The following is a 23,899-nucleotide window of genomic DNA, read 5'->3' as shown; positions in this document are numbered from 1 at the left end:
ATTCTCATATAGGGTGTCCAGGTGCATCTCAATAAAGGAGAATCACACTAAATGTAATATATTTAATCAATTCTATTCAGACTACAACAAATTAAAGAGTCATGAAGTTGTTGAAAGTATAAACTAGCAGATTACAAATATCCAACTTTATAACAACAAATCTAATGTTGTGAGATACTGTATTTGAGAGTTGTATAATATTTAAAATATAACGATCAACATGTTCAAGAAATTAGCAAATTCATTTTTGAAATATTTCACTCTGTGTAGTGAATATATTAAATTTGAGATTTAGTTTATGTAAAAGAGAGAACACAAATAATGAACTTTTGACATGTAAATATGTAAGATTGTAGCCAATGGCTAGTTTCCATCTGGAAAAAATTAAAATTCCAAGATTTAGGTGCCAAAAGTGCTGTTATAGACACGCATTGTCACAAACGTACCTTGTACATTTCATAAATACATAAAACAATTGATAAAACGCATATATTGAATAAGAATTTCACTTTTTGAGCTGGACTTGTGTATTATTGTTCACAAAAAAAGTGTGACAAAATACTTTTTGACCAGAAGTTTTAATCTGAGGATAAATTGAAGGCAGAATCACAAACATATTCATTACATTTTGACAAATTAACAAGGCATTGGTATCGGCTAAATTGGTCCATGTACATTTAGTATCGGCCACCCCAGTGCTTGAGTTTGGCTCAGTTTTCAATAAGGGGCGGGAGACGGCAACTGCCACCGAGCGCTCCGATTGGCTGCAGCTCCACAAAAGGGGGCGGGGTATAACTCGTGGCGTTAAGCTTCACATCCGAATCCAGGAAGTGTTTGACGAAGCACATTAAAACCGAGTGAATTATTTAATGTTTCGTAGTTTTAAACTATATAAGGGGAACATGTGGCACAAAACACACAAGTAACCCCCAATAGATAAGTTAAAGGCATGTTTTTGCTCATAAGCCTAAAAACGAAGGACGACGTCGCCACTCACGAGCGGGCTTCGGTTTACGCCACACGCCGTAAATAGCCACAAAGTTGGTGTGTTGAAGCAAACTGAAAATTGACGAGTGTATTCTTGTTTCTGCCACATTTGCACTTGCATGGCCGCTCACCTCAGCCATAGTTGAGCTTCAAGTCAAAATGGGAGAGCTTGACCGCTCGGTGCTAAAAGACCTCCATTTCCTGATTGACAAGACAAAAGGACCAATCCGGAAGCGTTAACGCCATACCTCTTTCCGAATCAACCAATAGGCAAAACCGAGGGGGGCGTGTCCAAAACACCAACTCCAACCCACGAGCTAACCTAACGGGAGATTGTTTTCCTCTCTCGGGGAAGATTCTTTTTTTTTCTCCCCACTTTTCAGCTTCCACTTTTTGTTTCGTTTTAACAGTTAAAGTCGCGTTTGACACTTCGTTCCATTCGCCGCGCATACCCAAGCCCGGAGGCATCGCGGTTAGCCCCCCCCCGCCCCCAGCAAAGAACGGATTACCCGTAGCACCAACGGCAAACTTAAGGAGAGGGGTGAGTTGAGGTTCATTCAGCAGGCTAGCAACCGAGCCTTCCCAGCACACGGCGCCCCCCAGGAACACACCAAACACACATTTAATGTCTATTACGTTGAAGAAACGTGTCGTAACATTTGCAATGTCCACGCGTAATGAATCGATAGCTTGAGCCGCATGTGCTTCCTTTTTTTGCTAGTCCCAAGATGTGCTCCTCACGTTGTTTACATTAGCTAGCAGCTAACAGACAGAGTGGAACACGACCACGGCGAATGTTTAAAACGAAATAAATGTGAATAAACACGCATTCGATCGATCCTATAACACGAAGCGGCGGCGAGGCGGTGAGAACCCGGGCTACTTTCACTCGCTTACTCGTTGACGTGGAGCGTCTCGTCGGTGCCCCTCCTGCGCCACAAGCTCCAAATGGCGGGCGCTGGAACGGAGCTCGGTCAGTGTATTGTGGGTTGCTAGGCCTTTAACGGAGGGGACGGACGGACGGAACGGGGCGCCGGTATAACGGCGTCCGGGGAAAGTTGCGATGTTTGTTTTGTGGCCACGACGCCATGTTGGAGAGGACGTTATCCGGCCGTCCTCTCGCCGCGGCGACGGAGCTAACTAGCGGCGGTGCTAACAAGTTGACAAGATAGTTGTGTACAATTTTGAATGGAGTTGAAGCTTGAGTCAACTCAATTAAACTTTTTTAACGTTTTTTTGTTTTTTTTTAATGGAAAGATTCAAACGGCGGTAAATGTGTAAATGGCTCCCACCACGTCCCGCACACAGCACCTGTTTGTTGCTTCCGTCACGTGACGTAGCATACTAACCATTTGATTGGCCACTGAGATCTTCACTTCCACCGAGCTGAAGTCAGTCTTTTTAAAGCCATTTTCTAGATCAGGACTCTCAAACTTATTTTTATTGAGGGCCACATCGCTATTATGGCCAGTGTTTCCCACAGGACAGGCATCTATTTGTGGTGGTGTGGTCGAGGGGCGGGGGGTGGCGGCGGCGGCAGCGGCGTTGACCAAGAAGAACGCGGAGTTGGAATATAATTATAACACTTTATGTACATATTTATATACAGATTTGAACAATTAGTTATTCACTGAAATATATTTATTAATTGTGGTTCTTACAAAAAATATATCTTATAAAATATAAAAGCTAAAATGTCTCTTAAAGCTCTGCCCCTTTAATTAGTGAATACTAAATAATTTAACTTTAGCCTACTACTACAACCATATTATTTACCAGCAACATGAAGTGAAACAGAGGCAGAGGTGTCCTGCCACAGTCAGTCAACCTCCTCCTGCTGCTGCTGAACAGGTCGCACCTGTGGTCCGGACTGTAGGCCTACCTCCTCTCCAAGTCGAGCCCTTTTCGGCCGTTGAAAATATTTTTCTATACTCATCTGTGTGAAGGAGTGAACATCCAACATTAGAATTTATTACTAACGAGCAGAACCGCTCTATGTACAGTGCCGTCTAACCTTAAGCGGCAGCAGCTCAACACATGCAGGGTTCAACATTAAGGTTTTTTTCTACTTGCCCTACTTCTCAAATCTACTTGCCCCAATATTTTTACTTGTCCTGCCTAGGTTTTTATCTGGCTGTGTAGTGTTCATGGCTTATATCTTACTAAAATCCTTCCCATTGACTATTTACAACACTACACAGTATTTATTATTATTATTATTATTATTATTATTATTATTATCTATAATTACATTTAAATGGCATTGCATACATGTACAATGCATAGTAGTTACAATGCGGAGTTACAATGCATAGTAGGCTACTGCCACCTACTGCACCGGAGTTGTAACTACAAGCAACATTCACCGACAGTCCCATTGCTTTTATGAGCGGTCGAGCGAGTCAAAAGCCGAAAAATCCATTTGTGGCGGACGTAATTCTTTCGTGGCGGGCCGCCACAAATAAATGAATGTGTGGGAAACACTGATGGCTGTCCTCCCAGTAACGGGTTATACTTGTATAGCGCTTTTCTACCTTTTTAAAGGCCTACTGAAATGATTTTTTTTATTTAAACGGGGATAGCAGATCCATTCTATGTGTCATACTTGATCATTTCGCGATATTGCCATATTTTTGCTGAAAGGATTTAGTAAAGAACAACGACAATAAAGTTCGCAACTTTTGGTCGCTGATAAAAAAAAAAGCCTTGCCTGTACCGGAAGTAGCGTGACGTCACAAGTTGAAAGTCTCCTCACATTTCCTCATTGTTTACACCAGCAGCGAGAGCGATTGGGACCGAGAAAGCGACGATTACCCCATTAGTTTGAGCCAGGATGAAAGATTTGTGGATGAGGAACGTGAGAGTGAAGGATTAGAGTGCGGTACAGGAACGCATCTTTTTTCGCTCTGACCGTAACTTAGGTACAAGGGCTCATTGGATTCCACACTCTCTCCTTCTTCTATTGTGGATCACGGATTTGTATTTTAAACCACCTCGGATACTATATCCTCTTGAAAATGAGAGTCGAGAACTTCGAAATGGACATTCACAGTGACTTTTATCTCCACGACAATACATCGGTGAAGCACTTTAGCTACGGAGCTAACGTGATAGCATCGGGCTTAACTGCAGATAGAAACAAAAGAAATAAACCCCTGACTGGAAGGATAGACAGAAAATCAACAATACTATTAAACCATGGACCTGTAACTACACGGTTAATGCTTTCCAGCCTGGCGAAGCTTAACAATGCTGTTGCTAACGACGCCATTGAATCTAACTTAGCTACGGACCTCGACAGAGCTATGATAAAAACATTAGCTATCCACCTACGCCAACCCTCATCTGCTCATCAACACCGAAGCTCACCTGCGTTCCAGCGGTCGACGGAGCGACGAAGGACTTCACCCGATCATCGATGCGGTTGGCGGCTAGCGTCGGATAGCGCGTCTGCTATCCAAGTCAAAGTCCTCCTGGTTGTGTTGCTGTAGCCAGACGCTAATACACCGATCGCATCTACAGCTTTCTTCTTTGCAGTCTCCATTGTTCATTAAACAAATTGCAAAAGATTCACCAACACAGATGTCCAGAATACTGTGGAATTTTGCAATGAAAACTGAGCTTTTTGTATTGGATACAATGGCGTCCCAATACTTCCGTTTCAACCATCGACGTCACGCGCATACATCATCATACCTAGACATTTTCAACCGGAAGTTTCGTAGGAAATTTAAAATTGCACTTTATAAGCTAACCCGGCCGTATTGGCATGTGTTGCAATGTTAAGATTTCATCATTGATATATAAACTATCAGACTGCGTGGTCGGTAGTAGTGGGTTTCAGTAGGCCTTTAAGGAACTCAAAGCACTTTGACACTATTTCCACATTCACCCATTCACACACACATTCACACACTGATGGCGCGAGCTGCCATGCAAGGGTGAAGTGTCTTGCTCAAGGACACAACGGACGTGACTAGGATGGTAGAAGGTGGGGATTGAACCAGGAACGCTCAGGTTGCTGGCACAGCCACTCTCCCAACTGAGCCACACCGTCCCAAATTTGACAGTGATTACATATTAATGTAAAAAGTTTAAAGTACCAATGATAGTCAAACACACACTAAGTGTGGTGAAATGAACCTCTGCATTTGACCCACTGGGAGGTGAGGGGAGCAGTGAGAAGCAGCGGTGGCCGCGCCCGGGAATCATTTTGGTGATTTAACCCCCAATTCCAACCCTTGATGCAGAGTGCCAAGCAGGGAGTTAATGGGTCCCATTTTTATAGTCTTTGGTATGACTAACTCATTCATATGTTAGTCAATAAATCAATGTTTATTTATATAGCCCTAAATCACAAGTGTCTCAAAGGGCTGCACAAGCCACAACGACATCCTCGGTTCAGATCCGAGGTAGTACGAGTTGGTGTGGTAGTCTTGTTACACAATTTGCAAAAGGCGACTGTTGTATTCTATTTTCACAGATTGGTGGATAACTTGACTGAAGGCGCGTATGACTAAATTCAATATCACAATATAAGTGTTTTATATCAGTCAATATCAAGTATTAATATTTTTATGACTTGTCGAAAATAAGGATAATGAGAGAAATATATTAAAAATGTAAACATTTTAATTAAAATGTTTCCTCTGGTTACAATCCCCTCAGAAAGGAAATTAGAAAGTCAACACAACCATGGAAAATAATTAATGCAAACACAATTGTAAAATCACATTGAACACTTATCAATAACAATAACCTCCTAAAATATATCTCCTAAAAAATAAGGAAAATGTAAGAAATGCAACAATATAGTACAAATTGTTAAAATGTAAACATGGAGAAACCTGAGAAAAGCTATTTTCTCCATTTTTTGTGCCAGGACCAGTGCTCTGAATGAGGTAAGGTAAGGTGGTTTTCGGTCTGATTATGGTCCATTAAAAAAAAACACTGCCATACTGTCGAGGTGACTTTTCCTGTTTTATCGACAACTTCTTTGCTCTCTGCAGCACTCATTTTTACTTTCTCTTCTCATTCCATGCGAAGAATCAACTGCGAGACAACAAAATGGTGCAACCAAACTTGATACTTGATACCAGAAAAACTTGATACAAACTTGATACACCTGTATCGAACGTTTTATCAAACGCATTTTTTTTATTGCTATCGGTTCCGTGTCTATCGCGATTTATATTGATATCGTTTTATTACCCAGTCAGTCAGTAGTGCAAAATAAATAAACAAAAGCAAACACAAGTGTAGACTCTTATTTACCGTATTTTTCGGAGTATAAATCGCACCGGAGTATAAGTCGCACCTGCCGAAAATGCATAATAAAGAAGGAAAAAAACATATATTAGTCGCACTGGAGCCCGGCCAAACTATGAAAAAAACTGCGACTTATAGTCCGAAAAATACGGTAAATCTTTTGACTTTTTGCCCCCAAAGCCAACCCTGTGTGTGTTGCATAAGCAAACTCATCTCCTTGTGAAGTGCTGCAAACAAAAAGGTGAAAGTGTGTCAGAATATGCACAAGCAGTGTCGCCCGTGCTATTATTTTTCTGGCAAATACACCACACAATGCTGCTGTTGTTAAACTAAAGCCCAAAGTTTTCAGCCCCATAAGTCAGATTGACTTAAAAGTTCTCACATGGGTCAGTGGTGCTCTACAAAACACCTGAATCGCAGCAAAATTTGGTACACACCTTTAGGGGACTGGTAAGCAAAAATGTGTGTGAAATGTGAGCATGACTGGTGGAAAAAGATGGCGGCCATCAGGGTCACTGTTAGTACTTAGGTATTTATTGTCCATAAGCCACTCAGCATTTGTCTGTTGATAATTACATATCTGTATTACATGTTTGCATATTTCCAAAACATTTTGGCAACAATCCAAAGGAAGCGACGATAATACTGTTTTACAGTCATGTAAAAATAGCACCCCATTAATGTCATCGCCAACTAATAAGGCAAAAAAGACCCTTCTTATAGCAGATTTTCTCTTTCCCAGGTCTCTCAGCTCACTCGAGTATGAGTTCATAATGAAGCGGCGACTGGAGGATCAGGAAACGGTTTTTGCGTCCCAGCAGCGGCGCCTCCCCAGCAGCGCGGACACCTTCCAGCATCGCGTCCTGGCCCCGGCGCCGGCGGTGTACGAGGCCGTGTCGGACAGCATGCAGCCCACCGCAGGCGTCCAGTACTCGGTCCCGCAGGGATACCAGGTACGCAATCATGTCCGCCACAGAATAGTTTAAATATGCTCCATGGAGGCACTGTCAGAAACCAAGGTGTCCCTGCAGGCTACACTTACTGTAACAAAATGTGGATGACCGTTGGTCCCTAAGGTTACATGTATGCTCCCAAGCTGTAAAACCAGTAAAGTTGAAATTTTAAGATCAACCCACAAGGCTGGGCAACCCCACATGTTTCCATAGGAAATAATGGAAATAGAGAAAAGCCTAACACAGGGCAGCTGTGGCTACAAATGTAGCTTAATACCATCAATGTGTGAATTAATTATGGGTTCTCAACTCTGTCTATAAAGCGCTGTATAAGTCTAATCCATTAATATTTTATTGTTATTAGGGTCAAACTGATACCATCACACAACCTTTTATCAACTATTCAGGCATTGTTTTATTAAGTCACCTTTAAACATTCTGTACCGTGATACATGTGTCAAATATAATGCTGTGTGTTAATATTAAAACAGGCAATTACCTCATTGTTATTATTATTGCCGTTGTTAAAACTTACTGGGGCCATGTTGTACTACCTCTATCCCAGCTGCATTCGGGCAGAAGGTATATGTAAACTATTAGGCCTGTCAAAATTAACAACTTAACTCATGTGACAAATCACTAAAAAGTATCGCATTGATCATGTGTGGAGATTAATCACACAATTTATTTTGACTGCACATCAACGTTCCCTCTAAGGTGCGCGCCTGTGCAATTGCGCACCTATCACGCGTCCTCTGCGCACAGCAAATTAATGCCGCGCAGGAAATCAAAAATCCCATCTGAACTTTAAACAAAATAAACACATTACAATTTATTCTGTATGATCTTCCAATGCAACTCTGTGAGTGACAGGTGACAACAAGAGTGGCCCCAATGAATAAAACAATCTTTGTCAACACAGTTCAATTATCGTCTGTCGAGACACTTTACGGACAGGAATTCCACCAATCACTTTATTGAGCAAAACTGTTTGTAACCACACCAAAAACATGAGTAAAAAAAATCATTATCATATTATCTATAAAAAAATGGTCATTTTCTGCCGTACAAACCAGGCTTAAACCAACGTTGTCATCCGTCGTTTCAACAGAAGCCGTTCGCTCTTTCTCACCTGCACCAACACAAGCACTCATGGCACTTAGCCAGTGCTGCGTTTATGGCCACACAAAAAGTCGGACAACCCCAACGCCACACAATGTGTAAATGCCAGGTTGTAACACTCTGACTCCACAATCAGATTATTATTTTACTGCCATTTATTAAGAATGTTAATCTAAGGATATTATTCATGAAATATTGTCACTAGATTTCATAAATGCTAATAAAAAGATGTATTTTACAGACAGAAAGTTACAGGAACTAAATGTAATCTCTGAAAGGGGTAACATTTCTTTTAAAGGCAGGACCCGCAGCCAGACATACAATACTAGCACATAGGTCATGAAAAACATGTTTTTTTGCTATTGTCATTGTAAGACGGCAAAATCACTTGTATCAGAAAATTATTTTAACAAAACATTTAAATTGTTATGATGTCAGGTTTGGGACAGGTGTGACGCTGGTGTGGCCACAGTGTGCACGTCTGATGTTGCTCACATGTGCTCCACTGAATGCTCAGGGAGTTTGTGCCTTTGCTCACACACATGAACAATTAGAGGTAACATTGCTGTACATGCTCCTTTTCCGTAACTGGATGGTTACCTGAAAGGTGGCACGGGTTCTTATATCGTCAGTGATCGGGTCAAAGCTGAGTGAGGAGACTCCGACTGGCGTGCTTTCTGTTGAATTTCACTTTAAAATAAACCCAGACTGGACTTAAGATAAAACTGTTTCTAAATCATCAAGTTATAACTTGTGATTAATCATGATTAATCCACATTCAAAAGTGTGAATAATGTGATTAAAACATTGAATCAATTGACAGCACTGTGAATGAAATGTTTTTTTTTTTTGTCAAACGATTTATATTTAGATTAATCACACTTTTGATTGATGATTCATTGCAGTAAATTACTTGCTTGCATGATTGGAATTAACTTTACAGAAGTCCCCAATGTTTGGACGCAAATGCAATGTTATTGTCAGAGTGTCATAGATAAATATATTTTTTAATTGTTTAACTTTAATGTACATCATGTCATGTATTTGCTCAAAACTTTGCAACAGTATTCTCTAATACAGGGTGTATTTTTAAGTGAAATGCCTATTTGCACTTCAAATAAATTGTGTGATTTAATCAGGATTAATGCAATTTGTCGTGATTAATGGCATGCGTTAACTTGATAAATTTGACAGCTTTAATACATGTATGTGTGTGTGTATATATCTGTGTCAACACACACAGACATATATATATATATATATAGTTGTGGTCAAAAGTTTACATACACTTGTAAAAAACATAATGTTGGTGGGAATCTTTGATCACCTCAAGATTCGATTACGATTCAGGAGCTACGATTCGATTAAAAATGTATTATGGATGCATCTTTAATTTGATGCAGTTTTACATTTCTTTTCGTTTCACAAAATAAGCATTTGTTACTTGCAACTTTAAAAAAACAATTAATTTGGAATAAGAAACCATTAAATCAATTCCCACATTTATTAAACAAATGAAAATGTGTGCAAAACTGGACCATAAGTGCCCGATAATAAATGAGCTGGTCAGATCTCTTTGTGAGGTGGCTCGCTTCAGTCAGACACATTTTAGAACTGTCTGCATTACTTTGTTTACAATAAATATATTGATTATTGATTATTGATGTTTAGTAATCGATTTTATAATTTTCCATGTCCGAATTGCGATGCATCTAAAAATTGATTATTTCCCCCACCTCTATATATAAGTGATTAAAAAAGTACATCAAATGTGCTTCAGTGTCGTCAATAGCTAGAAAAGTGCTACATAAGTGAATTATATGATTAGTGTTGTTATTATTCATGATCATTAAAACAAAACACTCTAAAACCTGCTAAAAGATTCTTGTCTTTAATTTTGAATGACATAGATGTTATTGTGATTTGCTTATGTAGGTGAGTTTTTAACATTGTTCTTTTGTCATACAAGGTAAAAACAACTTTTTCCCTCTGTTAGAAGTCAACCTTTTTTTCTCAAAGTTTTGAAATGAGTTATGATAGTCTCCTTTTTTTCACATGAGGAAAAATGAGGCTGTATTCACGCTACAATACAGTTCATTAGGTCACCTACAAGCATACTTGCCAACCCTCCCGGATTTTCCGGGAGACTCCCGAAATTCAGCGCTTCTCCCGAAAACCTCCCGGGACAAATTTTCTCCCGAAAATCTCCCGAAATTCAGGCGGAGCTGGAGGGGGCGTGGCCTCCAGCTCCATGCGGACCTGAGTGATGTGTTGACAGCCTGTTCACACGTCCGCTTTCCCACAATATAAACAGCTAATGACATACTTGCCAACCCTCCCGGATTTTCCGGGAGACTCCCGAAATTAAGCGCCTCTCCCGAAAACCTCCCGGGACAAATTTTCTCCCGAAAATCTCCCGAAATTCAGGCGGAGCTGGAGGCCACGCCCCATCCAGCTCCATGCAGACCTGAGTCCGCTTTCCCACAATATAAAGAACGTCTACAGTAAAGCAGTCCGTGCCGTAAACAGCAATGTTGTGACACTCTTAAACAGGACAATACTGCCATCTAGTGCATTTGATGAAATCACTTTTGTGCGTGCCACACAGCAATGCATAATCAGAGAGGGTGTTCAGCATGGTTAGAAAGATAGTGACAGAGAATAGAACAAGGATGGACAATTCAACCCTTAACTCAACAATGAGTAGATGAGTGTTATGTGTGTGTATATGTGGAAATAAATGAACACTGAAATTGAAGTATTTATTTTATTTATATATATATATCTATATATATATATATAGATATATATATATATAGCTAGAATTCACTGAAAGTCAATTATTTCTTATATCTATACAAGTAAAACCCATTTATCATTTATTTATCATATATATATATATATATATATATATATATATATATATATATATATATATCCATCCATCCATCCATCCATCCATCCATCCATCCATTTTCTACCGCTTATTCCCTTCGGGGTCGCAGGGATATATATATATATATATATATATATATATATATATATATATATATATATATATATATATATATTTGAAATACTTGACTTGGTGAATTCTAGCTGTAAATATACTCCTCCCCTCTTAACCACGCCCCCAACCACGCCCCCCGCACCCACCCCCCACCTCCCGAAATTGGAGGTCTCAAGGTTGGCAAGTATGCCTACAAGTTGCAGTGACATCTTGAACATTTATCTTGTAAACATCTCAAAATGTCACTTTGCACTTTGTGCAAATAAAAAATGCTAAATGATTGTTAAAAAAAAGTTCACAAGCAGGATTAGGGAGATTCTGATGATGAAATACACCAATAGATTGTATGTGCATATACAAGTGTTGTAGTTCCTAGAAAGGGTGAGAAAAGGCTTTGGAGTTAACCGTTTGTGCACGTCATCACTGAACACATGGCTTGTTTTGCTACAAGAGACAGACGAGTGTCCCAGAAGTGGTTATTTAATTTGCCGCGCGCAATCACATGTGCTTTCACAGGTTCCCACGGCAGCCCAGAACAGCGGCGGTCATGGACACGCTCCGAGCCCGGCCGTCCACGGGGGCTCCCACCACCACAGCCCCGCCGCCGCGGCCGCCGTCCAATCCCACGCGCCTTCAGGGATGCCGGCGCACAGCCACACTGCCGCGCCTCAGGCCTCGGCGCAAGGCCAGCAGCAGTTCCAACGGCTCAAGGTGAGTCTGCAAAATGAGATGGTCACTTTTACTCAAAAGTATTGAGAAACACAGCTAGGGATGTAACAGTATGAATATTTCATATCACCAAAATTGTCACAGTATTACTATTATTATCACTGTATTGTTGAATGTGCTCAAAAGGTACTTAAACAGACAGAAATCGTTTGACCAAGTTGTTTGTTTTAATAACTACAAGGTTTCCCCCAGAGTGCCAACATACCTGTAGTGGTGGGGGGCGTGGCTAGGGGCTTGGTCAATATGATGTCATCATATAATGGTATAATCGACGATGATGTATATATTTTCTTAAGAAGGGCTAAAAAAATGCTACACATACATTTAAAAACTAATCACTTAATTAGTATTAACATATATTTTTTCTTATAGTATATTTTTTGGCTCTATTTTTCAATTGTTGCTGTTTATTGTACAATGTACTTTGTTGAGAATTTTTAACATTTTTTGAGACTTCTTCAACACTGAGTGTTTTTTTGTTTTTGTTTTAATAAAAACAATCAGCAACAAATTTAGTGTCTTTTTCTGGTATTATTGGAGACTGTACTCAACAGTCTCCAATAATACCTCAACTGTTGTTTCGCGATGCTGCTCCAGCTGCCTTTTCTTCCCTTAAAAGCTGCCATTTTCCTCTTAATATTTGCATGTTGCACATATAGTAGATCGCTGTTGGCGGGTATGTCTCGATTTATTGAAGTACGTCCACGTCGCAGACATGCTGCTTCTACTCTAGACAATCCTGTGCGTATTGCTTAGGTCAGGGGTCGGCAACCCAAAATGTTGAAAGAGCCATATTGGACCAAAAATACAAAAACAAATCTGTCTGGAGCCGCAAAAAATTAAAAGCCATGTTACATACAGATAGTGTGTCATGGGATATAAATTGAATTAAGAGGACTTAAAGGAAACTAAATGACCTCAAATATAGCTACAAATGAGGCATAATGATGCAATATGTACATATAGCTAGCCTATATAGCATGTTAGCATCGATTAGCTTGCAGTCATGCAGTGACCAAATATGTCTGATTAGCACTCCACACAAGTCAATAACATCAACAAAACTCACCTTTCATGCACAAAGTTAAAAGTTTGGTGGACAAAATGAGACAGAAAAAGAAGTGGCATAAAACACGTCCTAGAAAGTCGGAGAAAGTTATACATGTAAACAAACTACGGTGAGTTCAAGGACCGCCAAAATTAGTAGGACAAAACAGCGCTCGCCAAATACTCGAATCAGTAAAGCATGTTTAATACAAACAGTGTGCTTTGTAACAATTAGGGAGGTTTGTGTCATGTTTGTCCTCCTACATAAACCATATTAAAACAAAAAATATACATTTTTCCCCCCTCATCTTTTTCCATTTTTCATACATTTTTTAAAAAGCTCCAGAGAGCCACTAGGGCTTAGGCTTAGGTCATCACAACTAGCAGTTTCAGCAGTCTTTTTTTCAGCAGCCAAATTTTTGGTGCATTCAATAGTGCACAAATAATAGACTATCTACTGTACATCCATTGTACAGTAGATAGTTCATTATATTACTTTAATTTGTTTTCACATTAAAAAAAAACCTAATTTTTAAATTGCGGCGGCTTTTATTTTGCCATCAAGTACATGTAGAGGACACCCTGAACTAAAATAAATAGACACCGTGTTAGAAAACCCTCTATTTTGCATGTTTTGTGTTTCTTATGCTTCACTGGTAGTGTTTTAGTCTTTAGTATTTTATCTGTTTTAATTGCTAAGCTTTTATTGCTTTAAACTTTGGTTTGTACTGTAACACTTTTAAGATTTATTTAAAGGAAAAGCACATAACTAATACAATCTATTATTATTATTTATTATATTTGGTGGACGTTTTGGCATCTTACTCTGTTCAGCGGTCCTTGAATGCCCCGTAAAAACAGCCCCGTCTCGTATTCCCTTGAGTATAGAACGATCACTCTGTTATAAGAGATAACTGCTTGTAGGTTCAGTGTGCACAATTGAATATCGTAGTTGCTCAGACAATAATGTGTATGTATACGTTTAGATTGGGGTATGTCGTTTCTTAATGGGGAAAGACGTTAATGTTTCTCGTTTTCATGTTAGCATTTAAGCTAGTGAGCTGATGCTAGCCAGTCCGTGAGTTTATCAAAGTTCAGTTATCAGAGTTCAATTATCAATTAAGGTTTTTTGATCATTTGAATTTTTTACGGAGATACTAACCGTCTGAGTTTTACCTCTCTTATCATTACTACCGTTTATCGTTACATCCAATTGAGTCGTCTTAATATGGAAGGAAGCCGATGTAAGAAATTGACGTTTGTCTTGCTTCCTTTTCTCAAAAGGTGGAGGACGCCTTGTCGTACTTGGACCAAGTTAAGCTGCAGTTTGGCAACCAGCCTCAGGTTTATAACGACTTTCTGGACATCATGAAAGAGTTCAAGTCACAAAGGTGAATCCCTCTTTTTGTCTCTCCAGAGGGACTGTTTGTAATCCCTTAAAAAAAATACAGTGAGTACACCCCTCACATTTTTTGTTGCCGTATATATTCTCAAGGGACAAAACAGTGGAACTTCAATTTACGAACCCTGTTCAAGAACAAATTAAGTTTGTAAATTGTCTCTTGAGAATATACACTCAAAAAAGTTTGTATAATGAAGCAATTTTCTCCAAAAAAAATAATGTAAATATGAATAATGGGTTGCAGCCTTGACAAAAGTCCTTATATAAGTGAAGGTTTGAACACAATGTCACGTGCTATACAGAACTGTATATCAAACAAGGGGGTGATGGATAAACTATTTCTTTATTAACAAGGCAAAACAACAACAACAAGCTATGCTCTGCTCTGCCAACACGCAAATTCACACAGAAGTCCATTTGGTGCCCACACAAATGATCAAAAATCCCCAAAATCCTTAACTTTACCAACCATATTGCTACACTAATAAACATTTAATATACCGTATTTTCCGCACTATAAGGCGCACCGGATTATTAGCCGCACCTTCTATGAATTACATATTTCATAATTTTGTCCACCAATAAGCCGCCCCGGACTAAAAGCCGCGCCTACGCTGCGCTAAAGTGAATGTCAAAAAAACGCTGCGCTAAAGTGAATGTCAAAAAAACAGTCAGATAGTTCAGTCAAACTTTAATAATATATTGAAAACCAGCGTTCTAACAACTCTGTCCCAAAATGTACGCAAATGTGCAATCACAAACATAGTAAAATTCAAAATGGTGTAGAGCAATAAATAGCAACATAATGTTGCTCGAACGTTAATGTCACAACACACAAAATAAACATAGCGCTCACCTTCTGAAGTTATTCTTCATTCGTAAATCCTTCGAATTCTTTGTCTTCGGTGTCCGAATTGAAAAGTTGCGCAAGTGTGGGATCCAAAAATGGCCGGTTCCGTCTCGTAGAAGTCATCGGGAGTCAGTGTCGCTGTTGTTGTGCAGCAGTTCTGTGAATCCTGCCTTCCGGAAAGCTCGGACCACAGTTGTGACCGAAACTATCTGCCCAGGCATTTACGATCCACTGGCAGATGTTGGCGTATGTCGACCGGCGCTATCTGCCCGTCTTAGTGAAGGTGTGTTCGCCTTCGGAGCTGTGTGAAAAAAGCCACCCGGCCTCTTCGCGTAAACTTCCCTTAACCACTCGCTCATCTTTTCTTCATCCATCCATCCCTTCGAGTTAGCTTTTATGATGACGCCGGCTGGAAAGGTCTCTTTTGGATGGGTGGAAGTTAGCATGGCAAGCTAGAACCACAGTGAAGGATGACTCCTCATTCCCTGTGGTGCGAATATTCACCGTACGTGCTCCCGTTCCACAGTGCAGTTCACAGGAATATCAGTTGCTGTGAAATACGGTAGTAATCCGTGTGCGGATGGAGAGATTGCGTCTTTTTATGATCCGGATCCTTGTCGCGTAGTAGGAGCCATTTTGTGGTCTTTACAGATGTAAACAGGAAATGAAACGTACGGTGATATCCGCGCGTTTTTTCTTCTTCTTCCGGGGGCGGGTGAAGCGCTTCCTGTTCTATGGGGGCGGGTGCTTTCCTTGGCGGTTGCTTGCGTAGAAGAAGAAGCGCTTCCTGTTCTACCGGGAAAAAAGATGGCGGCTGTTTACCGAAGTTGCGAGACCGAAACTTTATGAAAATGAATCGTAATAAAGCGCACCGGGTTATTAGGCGCACTGTCAGCTTTTGAGAAAAATTGTGGTTTTTAGGTGCGCCTTATAGTGCGGAAAATACGGTATGTAAAATTTACTTACATCAGTACTTCTGACTATTACTATACCTCTGCATAGCATTGTAGGCTTATTAACATTAAAGGAAACAACACATCTGCCTCTTATCGCCACCCACCTTGTTTACAGAGAAGTCATGTGCTACATACGCTTCATCATGTTCTGGTACGACAAAAAAAAGAATGTTCCCCGAGGTCAGATGCGCCCCCCCTGGCATCACACCCGCCCCACTATTTGAGAAGGACTGACTTACATTAACGTCGCAAAGGAGGAGCTGGCGAGAAAGGGGCAGACAGACAGAGTGAGCGCCTTGGCTCAAAAAAGGTTGAAAAACACTGATGTAGACCACAAGGAAGTGTTTTCAATTTAGAAAAAAAAAAAATATATCCATCCATCCATTTTCTACCGCTTATTCCCTTTGGGGTCGCGGGGGGCGCTGGAGCCTATCTCAGCTACAATCGGGCGGAAGACGGGGTACACCCTGGACAAGGCGCCACCTCATCGCAGATATATATATATATATATATATATATATATATATATATATATATATATATATATATATATATATATATATATATATATATATATATATATAAAATAATATGACCCCTTTAATGCGCCCTATAATCCGGTGCCCCTTTTGTATAAAAAATAGACCTTACTAGACCCGCTCATCGGCACTTAACCTTATAATCCGGTGCGCCCTGTGGTCCGGAAAATGCGGTACCTTCTCCTCCGCTGTGAAATAAGTCCGGTCTTATCACAATTAAAATTGCTACAGTACGAGTCCTGCTTCGTCTATTCTTCCACACTTGTCAGCGGCATAATTGTACTTTTCTTTAACTCCACAGCGATTCCTTCTTCTTTCAACGCTGATCTGTTGTCGTTTTGGGACTCATATTGAGTTAGCTAAATGGACACAAATTGTCGAAATGCAAAAAAACACAGAAAATAGGAACACACGCTGAACCGCTGAGTAGTGACAAGTAGTATACTCTGCAGCAGGTGACGTGGAGGGTTCTAAACTGGGCAGCATGGCAGTTTCCTAACTAAATAAAAGGCCCAAACACCTCCAGGAAGACTAGTGTCTTGCTGAGGGACAATGAAGGTGAAGGTAATGGACTAGGTATTTCACACCTGAACCCAATGAAACATCTGTAGGGCATCCTAAAAGCAGAAGGAAGGAAGGTGGGGGAGTGCAAGATGTCTAACATCTACAAGCTTCCCCATTGATGCCTTCATAAAGAAGTGGATAAGGATTCCAGTAACCATCTGTGCAGTTCTGCTCAATTTCATATCCAAGAGGGTTAAGGCGGCGCTAGATAACAATGTGACACTAAATACTTACACCAACCACACAATCTGTGATGTGTACTTACTTGTGTTGCTACTTCTCTGTATGTGTTGCTTGTAGTACTTTCTAAAGTGTTTTTTAAGATGATGAAACATGAGGGCTGTACTCATGCTTGTGTTAAACTGTGTAACATGCACACAGAACAGACCATTGAATCGTGTTTGTTTTTATTTGTCGGCCAGTATCGACACTCCCGGGGTCATCAGCAGGGTGTCGCAGCTTTTCAAGGGTCACCCCGACCTTATCATGGGCTTCAACACTTTCCTGCCGCCCGGCTACAAGATCGAGGTCCAGAGTAACGACCTGGTCAACGTGACAACGCCCGGTCAGATCCACCACATCACCCCGCACGGCATTTCAGTGCAGAACATTTCCATCACACAGCACCAGCCACAGATCCCGCCCCCTGCTGCCGCCGCCACCACCACCACCAGCGTTCCGGTTCTTCTCACTCAGCCCTCCCCCACCAAAATAAGCAAGGTGAGTTGGGAGTTAACCACTTCATAACCAGTGTGTGTGTGTGTGTGTGTGTGTGTGTGTGTGTGTGTGTGTGTGTGTGTGTGTGTGTGTGTGTGTGTGTGTGTTTTCCCATTTAATATACAAACCCCGTTTCCATATGAGTTGGGAAATTGTGTTAGATGTAAATATAAACGGAATACAATGAGTTGCAAATCCTTTTCAACCCATATTTAATTGAATGCACTAAAAAGACAAGATATTTGATGTTCAAACTCATAAACTTTTTTTTTTTTTTTTGCAAATAATAATTAACTTAGAATTTCATGGCTGCAACACGTGCCAAAGTAGTTGGGAAAGGGCATGTTCACCACTGTGTTACATGGCCTTTCCTTTTAACAACACTCAGTAAACGTTTGGGAACTGAGGAGACACATTTTTTAAGCTTCTCAGGTGGAATTCTTTCCCATTCTTGCTTGATGTACAGCTTAAGTTGTTCAACAGTCCGGGGGTCTCCGTTGTGGTATTTTAGGCTTCATAATGCACCACACATTTTCAATGGGAGACAGGTCTGGACTACAGGCAGGCCAGTCTAGTACCCGCACTCTTTTACTATGAAGCCACGTTGATGTAACACGTGGCTTGGCATTGTCTTGCTGAAATAATCAGGGTCGTCCATGGTAACGTTGCTTGGATGGCAACTTATGTTGCTCCAAAACCTGTATGTACCTTTCAGCATTAATGGCGCCTTCACAGATGTGTAAGTTACCCATGTCTTGGGCACTAATACACCCCCATACCATCACAGATGCTGGCTTTTCAACTTTGCGCCTATAACAATCCGGATGGTTCTTTTCCTCTTTGGTCCGGAGGACACGACGTCCACAGTTTCCAAAAACAATTTGAAATGTGGACTCGTCAGAACACTTTTCCACTTTGTATCAGTCCATCTTAGGCTTCGCTCAGGCCCAGCGAAGCTGACGGCGTTTCTGGGTGTTGTTGATAAACGGTTTTCGCCTTGCATAGGAGAGTTTTAACTTACAGATGTAGCGACCAACTGTAGTTACTGACAGTGGGTTTCTGAAGTGTTCCTGAGCCCATGTGATGATATCCTTTACACACTGATGTCGCTTATTGAGGCAGTACAGCCTGAGGGATCGAAGGTCACAGGCTTAGCTGTTTACGTGCAGTGATTTCTCCAGATTCTCTGACCCCTTTGATGACATTACGGACCGTAGATGGTGAAATCTCTAAATTCCTTACAATAGCTGGTTGAGAAAGGTTTTTCTTAAACTGTTCAACAATTTGCTCACGTATTTGTTGACAAAGTGGTGACCCTCGCCCCATCCTTGTTTGTGAATGACTGAGCATTTCATGGAATCTACTTTTATACCCAGTCATGGCACCCACCTGTTCCCAATTTGCATGTTCACCTGTGGGATGTTCCAAATAAGTGTTTGATGAGCATTCCTCAACATTATCAGTATTTATTGCCACCTTTCCCAACTTTTTTGTCACATGTTGCTGGCATCAAATTCTAAAGTTAATGATTATTTGCAAAAAAAAAAAAATGTTTATCAGTTTGAACATCAAATATGTTGTCTTTGTAGCATATTCAACTGAATGTGGGTTGAAAATAATTTGCAAATCATTGTATTCCGTTTATATTTACATCTAACACAATTTCCCAACTCATTTGGAAACGGGGTTTGTATATGAATGATATACTAGTAGACCACTTTCATTTAATTAACTAAAGTAATACTTTTAAATTGTTTTCAAACATCAGTATTGTTTAATTTGTAGCAGCAGTCACATGCTTTTAGCACCTTTTAGTGAGTCAAATCTAGGGAAATTCAAAATTATTAATGTAAAGGCAAAGCTTTAGAATTAATGCATGAATTTGTCATGTGTGTTACCCCGTTTGCAGCCTAACCAGCCTCAGGCGCTAACGCCGGGCAGCCAGACCACTCCGTCCATTCCCGCGTACACAGCCCCGCGCTCTCCGCCCGTGCAGCTCCCCCTGTCCCTCAGCGGGACTCCCGCCGGTCCGCCTGCGCAGAACAACCAGCCGGTGGAGTTCAACCATGCCATCAACTACGTCAATAAGATCAAGAATCGCTTCCAGGGTCAGCCCAACATCTATAAAGCCTTCCTGGAGATCCTGCACACATACCAGGTCAACAAAAGCTCACACTGATGATTCTGGGGGAACAAATCATGCAACGATTTTGTTGTGATGTTCTAATTTCTTTCCAGAAGGAGCAACGGAATGCGAAGGAGGCCGGAGGCAACTACACCCCGGCGCTGACGGAGCAGGAGGTGTACGCTCAAGTGGCTCGGCTCTTTAAGAACCAGGAGGACCTACTTTCAGAGTTTGGACAGTTTCTCCCAGACGCCAACAGTTCAGTGGTGAGTGGAGCTTATGCACATCTGTCTTATCAAGGTAATTAGTTTTCCAGTACCACCAAAAGGAAAATGTTTTGCTGTTGAACTTCAGTCACACAGACACCCCACAAAATAGCTCTACCAGAGCCATACCTGTACTCCCACATTTATTAATCAGTGCCATTGCCACAAAATCCAATAAAACGCAATACTGTCCCAACAATGTGTGACGGAGCATCCTGGTGGGAAATGTTTGCATAAGATATCGCGACAGTGACAATTGCTTACAACACAACAGGGTGGGAATAGTGAGCCTTGGATCTTTAAGTGGTATTAAGGAAAACCCATTCACACAGACAACACCCTGCCTCTGTTACAGCTCTGATTTTAGCGCTAAAAAATTGCCAGGTCAACCACGTCTTCATATAAAAATGTGGAACATTTCCAGCTTTTACAGGCATTATATAATTTGCATAAACAGTGATGATGCAAATATTTTTTTTAAAAGACAAAAAAATATTCATGTATTCAAAAACAAACCTGGGTTTTTTCATTATTTCTGTGTTATTAGTAATTAGCGTTGATATACCAAAAGTTAGGACACACCTTGACCACATGACTATTTACATTGTAGATTGTCACTGAAGGCATCAAAACTATGAATGAACACATGTGGAGTTATGTACTTTTCAAAAAAAAGGTGAAATAACTGAAAACATGTTTTATATTCTAGGTTCTTCTAAATAGCCACCCTTTGCTCAGATTACTTTTTTGCACACTCTTGGCATTCTCTCGATAAGCTTTAAGAGGTAGTCACCTGAAATGTTTTTCACTTCACAGGTGTGCTTGAAGCTCATCAAGAGATTGCCAAGCGTGTGCAAAGCACTAATCAGAGCCAAGGGTGGCTATTTTGAAGAAACTAGAATATAAAACATATTTTCAGTTATTTCACCTTTTTTTGTTAAGTACATAACTCCACATTCGTTCATTCATAGTTTTGATGCTTTCAGTGACAATCTACAATGTAAATAGTCATGAAAATAAAGAAAACGCATTGAATGAGAAGAAGAAGGTGTGTCTAAACTTTTGGCCTGTACTGTATATCACCTGGAAGGTGAAGTTTTACACAAAATCATGTATCTACAGAAAACAGTTACATTTTTTTTAAATAAAAGTAAATTAATGTATGGTAAACTTTCAATTTCATTACTCCTCAACAGTGTTTTTGGGGTGCCCAAGTATGCAGCTTCATGTTCTGCAAGAATGGTGTCCTTAAATTATGGCGACGCCACCTCACTGATATAATATTAAGGGAAACACTGCTACTGAGAGACATGTACTGTAGATGCTAAATGTGTTTAATTTCTTACCCGTCAGATGTTGAACAAGACGAACGCCGAGAAGGCAGAGTCCGTACGAAACGATCATGGCGGCACTGCCAAAAAGCTTCAGCTCAACAACAAACAGAGACCCAATCAGAACGGCTGCCAGATCCGCCGGCATTCCGCTCCCGGGGCCACGCCCCCCTTAAAGGTACGCACACTTCAACTTCTTCTGTTCTGAGCAACTGATGGGACTGCTTTGCAACTCATGCACCTCTCTCCAACGTTGCCACAGAAGAAGCCCAAGTTCCTGAATTTAAAAGATTCGTCAATGGCCGAGGCCAGCAAACATGGAGGCGGAACGGAATCTCTGTTCTTTGAGAAGGTTTGTTTGTTTTCGTCTCTGCTCAAATGGACGCCATCTTTATGCCCGGGTTTGCAAATGTGCTTGAAAGGTTCGCAAAGCCTTGCGGAGTGCGGAGGCCTACGACAACTTCCTGCGATGTTTGGCCATCTTCAATCAGGAGGTGATCTCCCGGACTGAACTGGTGCAGCTGGTGCTGCCCTTTTTAGGGTAAGTTCTAGGCCCCTTTGCTCCCCTCTCTCATGCCATGTATCATCGTCCAACATCTGTTCTCTCTATCCTTACAGGAAATTTCCAGAGCTATTCACCTGGTTCAAAAACTTCCTGTGCTACCGGGAAATGACCCACTTGGAGACGTACCCCAAGGAACGGGCCACGGAGGGTATCGCCATGGAGATTGACTACGCTTCCTGCAAGAGGCTGGGCTCTAGTTACAGAGCGCTGCCTAAAAGCTATCAGCAGCCAAAATGCACCGGCAGAACTCCGCTTTGTAAAGAGGTAAGAGCAGGGGAAAAACAGCAAAGTCAAGCAATTAGAAAAAAGGATCCAATCAATGACTTTGTGCGTGTTATGTCTTGATTCAGGTGCTGAACGACACCTGGGTGTCTTTGCCCTCATGGTCTGAGGACTCTACTTTTGTTAGCTCTAAGAAGACGCAGTACGAGGAGCACATTTACAGGTGTGAGGATGAACGCTTTGAGGTAAGTCATTACAGCTGCAAAGTGTGTAGAAAGAATTGTAAAGACTAAGTTAAAGGATGTTCCGATACAACTTTTTCACTATCGATTCAATACCGATATTGAAGCCTTAAGTACTGGCTGATACCGATTTAAACCCGATACAACGTCAGGACGAATGATAGGTACTTGGGTTGTCCCAAAACCAATAATTTAGTACCGGTACTGGTACAAAATGTATATCGATCCTTATCAGTACTTTTACAAATAAAAGGAACTACCAAAAATGTCAATATTGACTTTATTTGAACAGAAAATCTTATACTACATTAAACACTCACAATCAAAGAACAATTTTACAAGGTTAAAATATGAATTAAAAGGCATTGAAATGGCATTGACTCTGAAGGAAAAGTCTTCCCTGTGCTCTTCGACTAGAGTCTGCACCAATCCGAACAGCTGGACAGGTGTAACAACGACATTATTACCTGTCACTTTTTATAACTCCTTGTGCAGATCTGAATGCTTATTATTTAAATGTTTACCTAAGTTTGAAGCAAAGGTGCTAATACTAATCGCCACATTGACGAGGCGTGTTTTAAAGCAGCTGTTGTGAGAGTAGCGTATGTATAAGTGCTCCTTTAAGAATTGCAGTATGTGAGGTGAGTGAGTGAGTGGGCAAGTTAGGAGAGGTAGAGCTAGCATGTGCAGGAGTGTCAATAGCATGGTGGATGTCCGGTTGTTCCCTGTGGAAATTGTAAATAAAGTGACCAAGTTGTAACTAATCAACGGCGTCGTCATTCTGGCCTAAGAGCGAACCTTACGGACCCATTGTGATGTTAAGGCTATTACCGCTGACAATACATCGGTCCAGGAGGGAACATCTCCCCTGCTCTCCTCGACCACAGTCTGGGAGGCGACAAGCAGGGAAGGTGTAAAACAGTACTTGCAGCACGGTGCCTGCCTGTTTAAAGCGTCACCTTTATTGTTAGTTTTGAAGCCCAAATACCTCCATATTGTACTTC

General features: G+C 40.9%; 1 protein-coding gene across 4 annotated transcripts in view; it reads left to right on the top strand.

Annotated features, from left to right (window-relative positions):
• sin3aa (SIN3 transcription regulator family member Aa) overlaps positions 1 to 23,899 on the top strand; it is an 82,591-nt gene that overhangs the window by 2,526 nt on the left and 56,166 nt on the right. The window contains exons 1-12 of one of the 4 annotated variants that reach the window (XM_061924902.2): positions 1,240 to 1,528; positions 6,998 to 7,208; positions 11,857 to 12,051; positions 14,401 to 14,507; positions 17,850 to 18,147; positions 20,054 to 20,302; positions 20,383 to 20,535; positions 21,889 to 22,044; positions 22,132 to 22,218; positions 22,289 to 22,407; positions 22,485 to 22,695; positions 22,782 to 22,898. In XM_061924902.2, the coding sequence (XP_061780886.2) occupies positions 7,029 to 7,208; positions 11,857 to 12,051; positions 14,401 to 14,507; positions 17,850 to 18,147; positions 20,054 to 20,302; positions 20,383 to 20,535; positions 21,889 to 22,044; positions 22,132 to 22,218; positions 22,289 to 22,407; positions 22,485 to 22,695; positions 22,782 to 22,898 (1,872 nt within the window). In that variant the 5' untranslated portion in view covers positions 1,240 to 1,528; positions 6,998 to 7,028. Of the gene's footprint in view, positions 1 to 1,239; positions 1,529 to 6,997; positions 7,209 to 11,856; positions 12,052 to 14,400; positions 14,508 to 17,849; positions 18,148 to 20,053; positions 20,303 to 20,382; positions 20,536 to 21,888; positions 22,045 to 22,128; positions 22,219 to 22,288; positions 22,408 to 22,484; positions 22,696 to 22,781; positions 22,899 to 23,899 lie in introns of those variants that run through there. The other 3 variants (XM_072911871.1, XM_061924900.2, XM_061924901.2) reach the window with 3 other exon arrangements.

The sequence above is a fragment of the Nerophis lumbriciformis genome, linkage group LG29 (genome assembly GCF_033978685.3).
Source record: "Nerophis lumbriciformis linkage group LG29, RoL_Nlum_v2.1, whole genome shotgun sequence".
Lineage (NCBI taxonomy): Eukaryota > Metazoa > Chordata > Actinopteri > Syngnathiformes > Syngnathidae > Nerophis > Nerophis lumbriciformis.
Note: the sequence above shows the minus strand (reverse complement) of the source record. Positions and strands in the feature narration are given on the sequence as shown.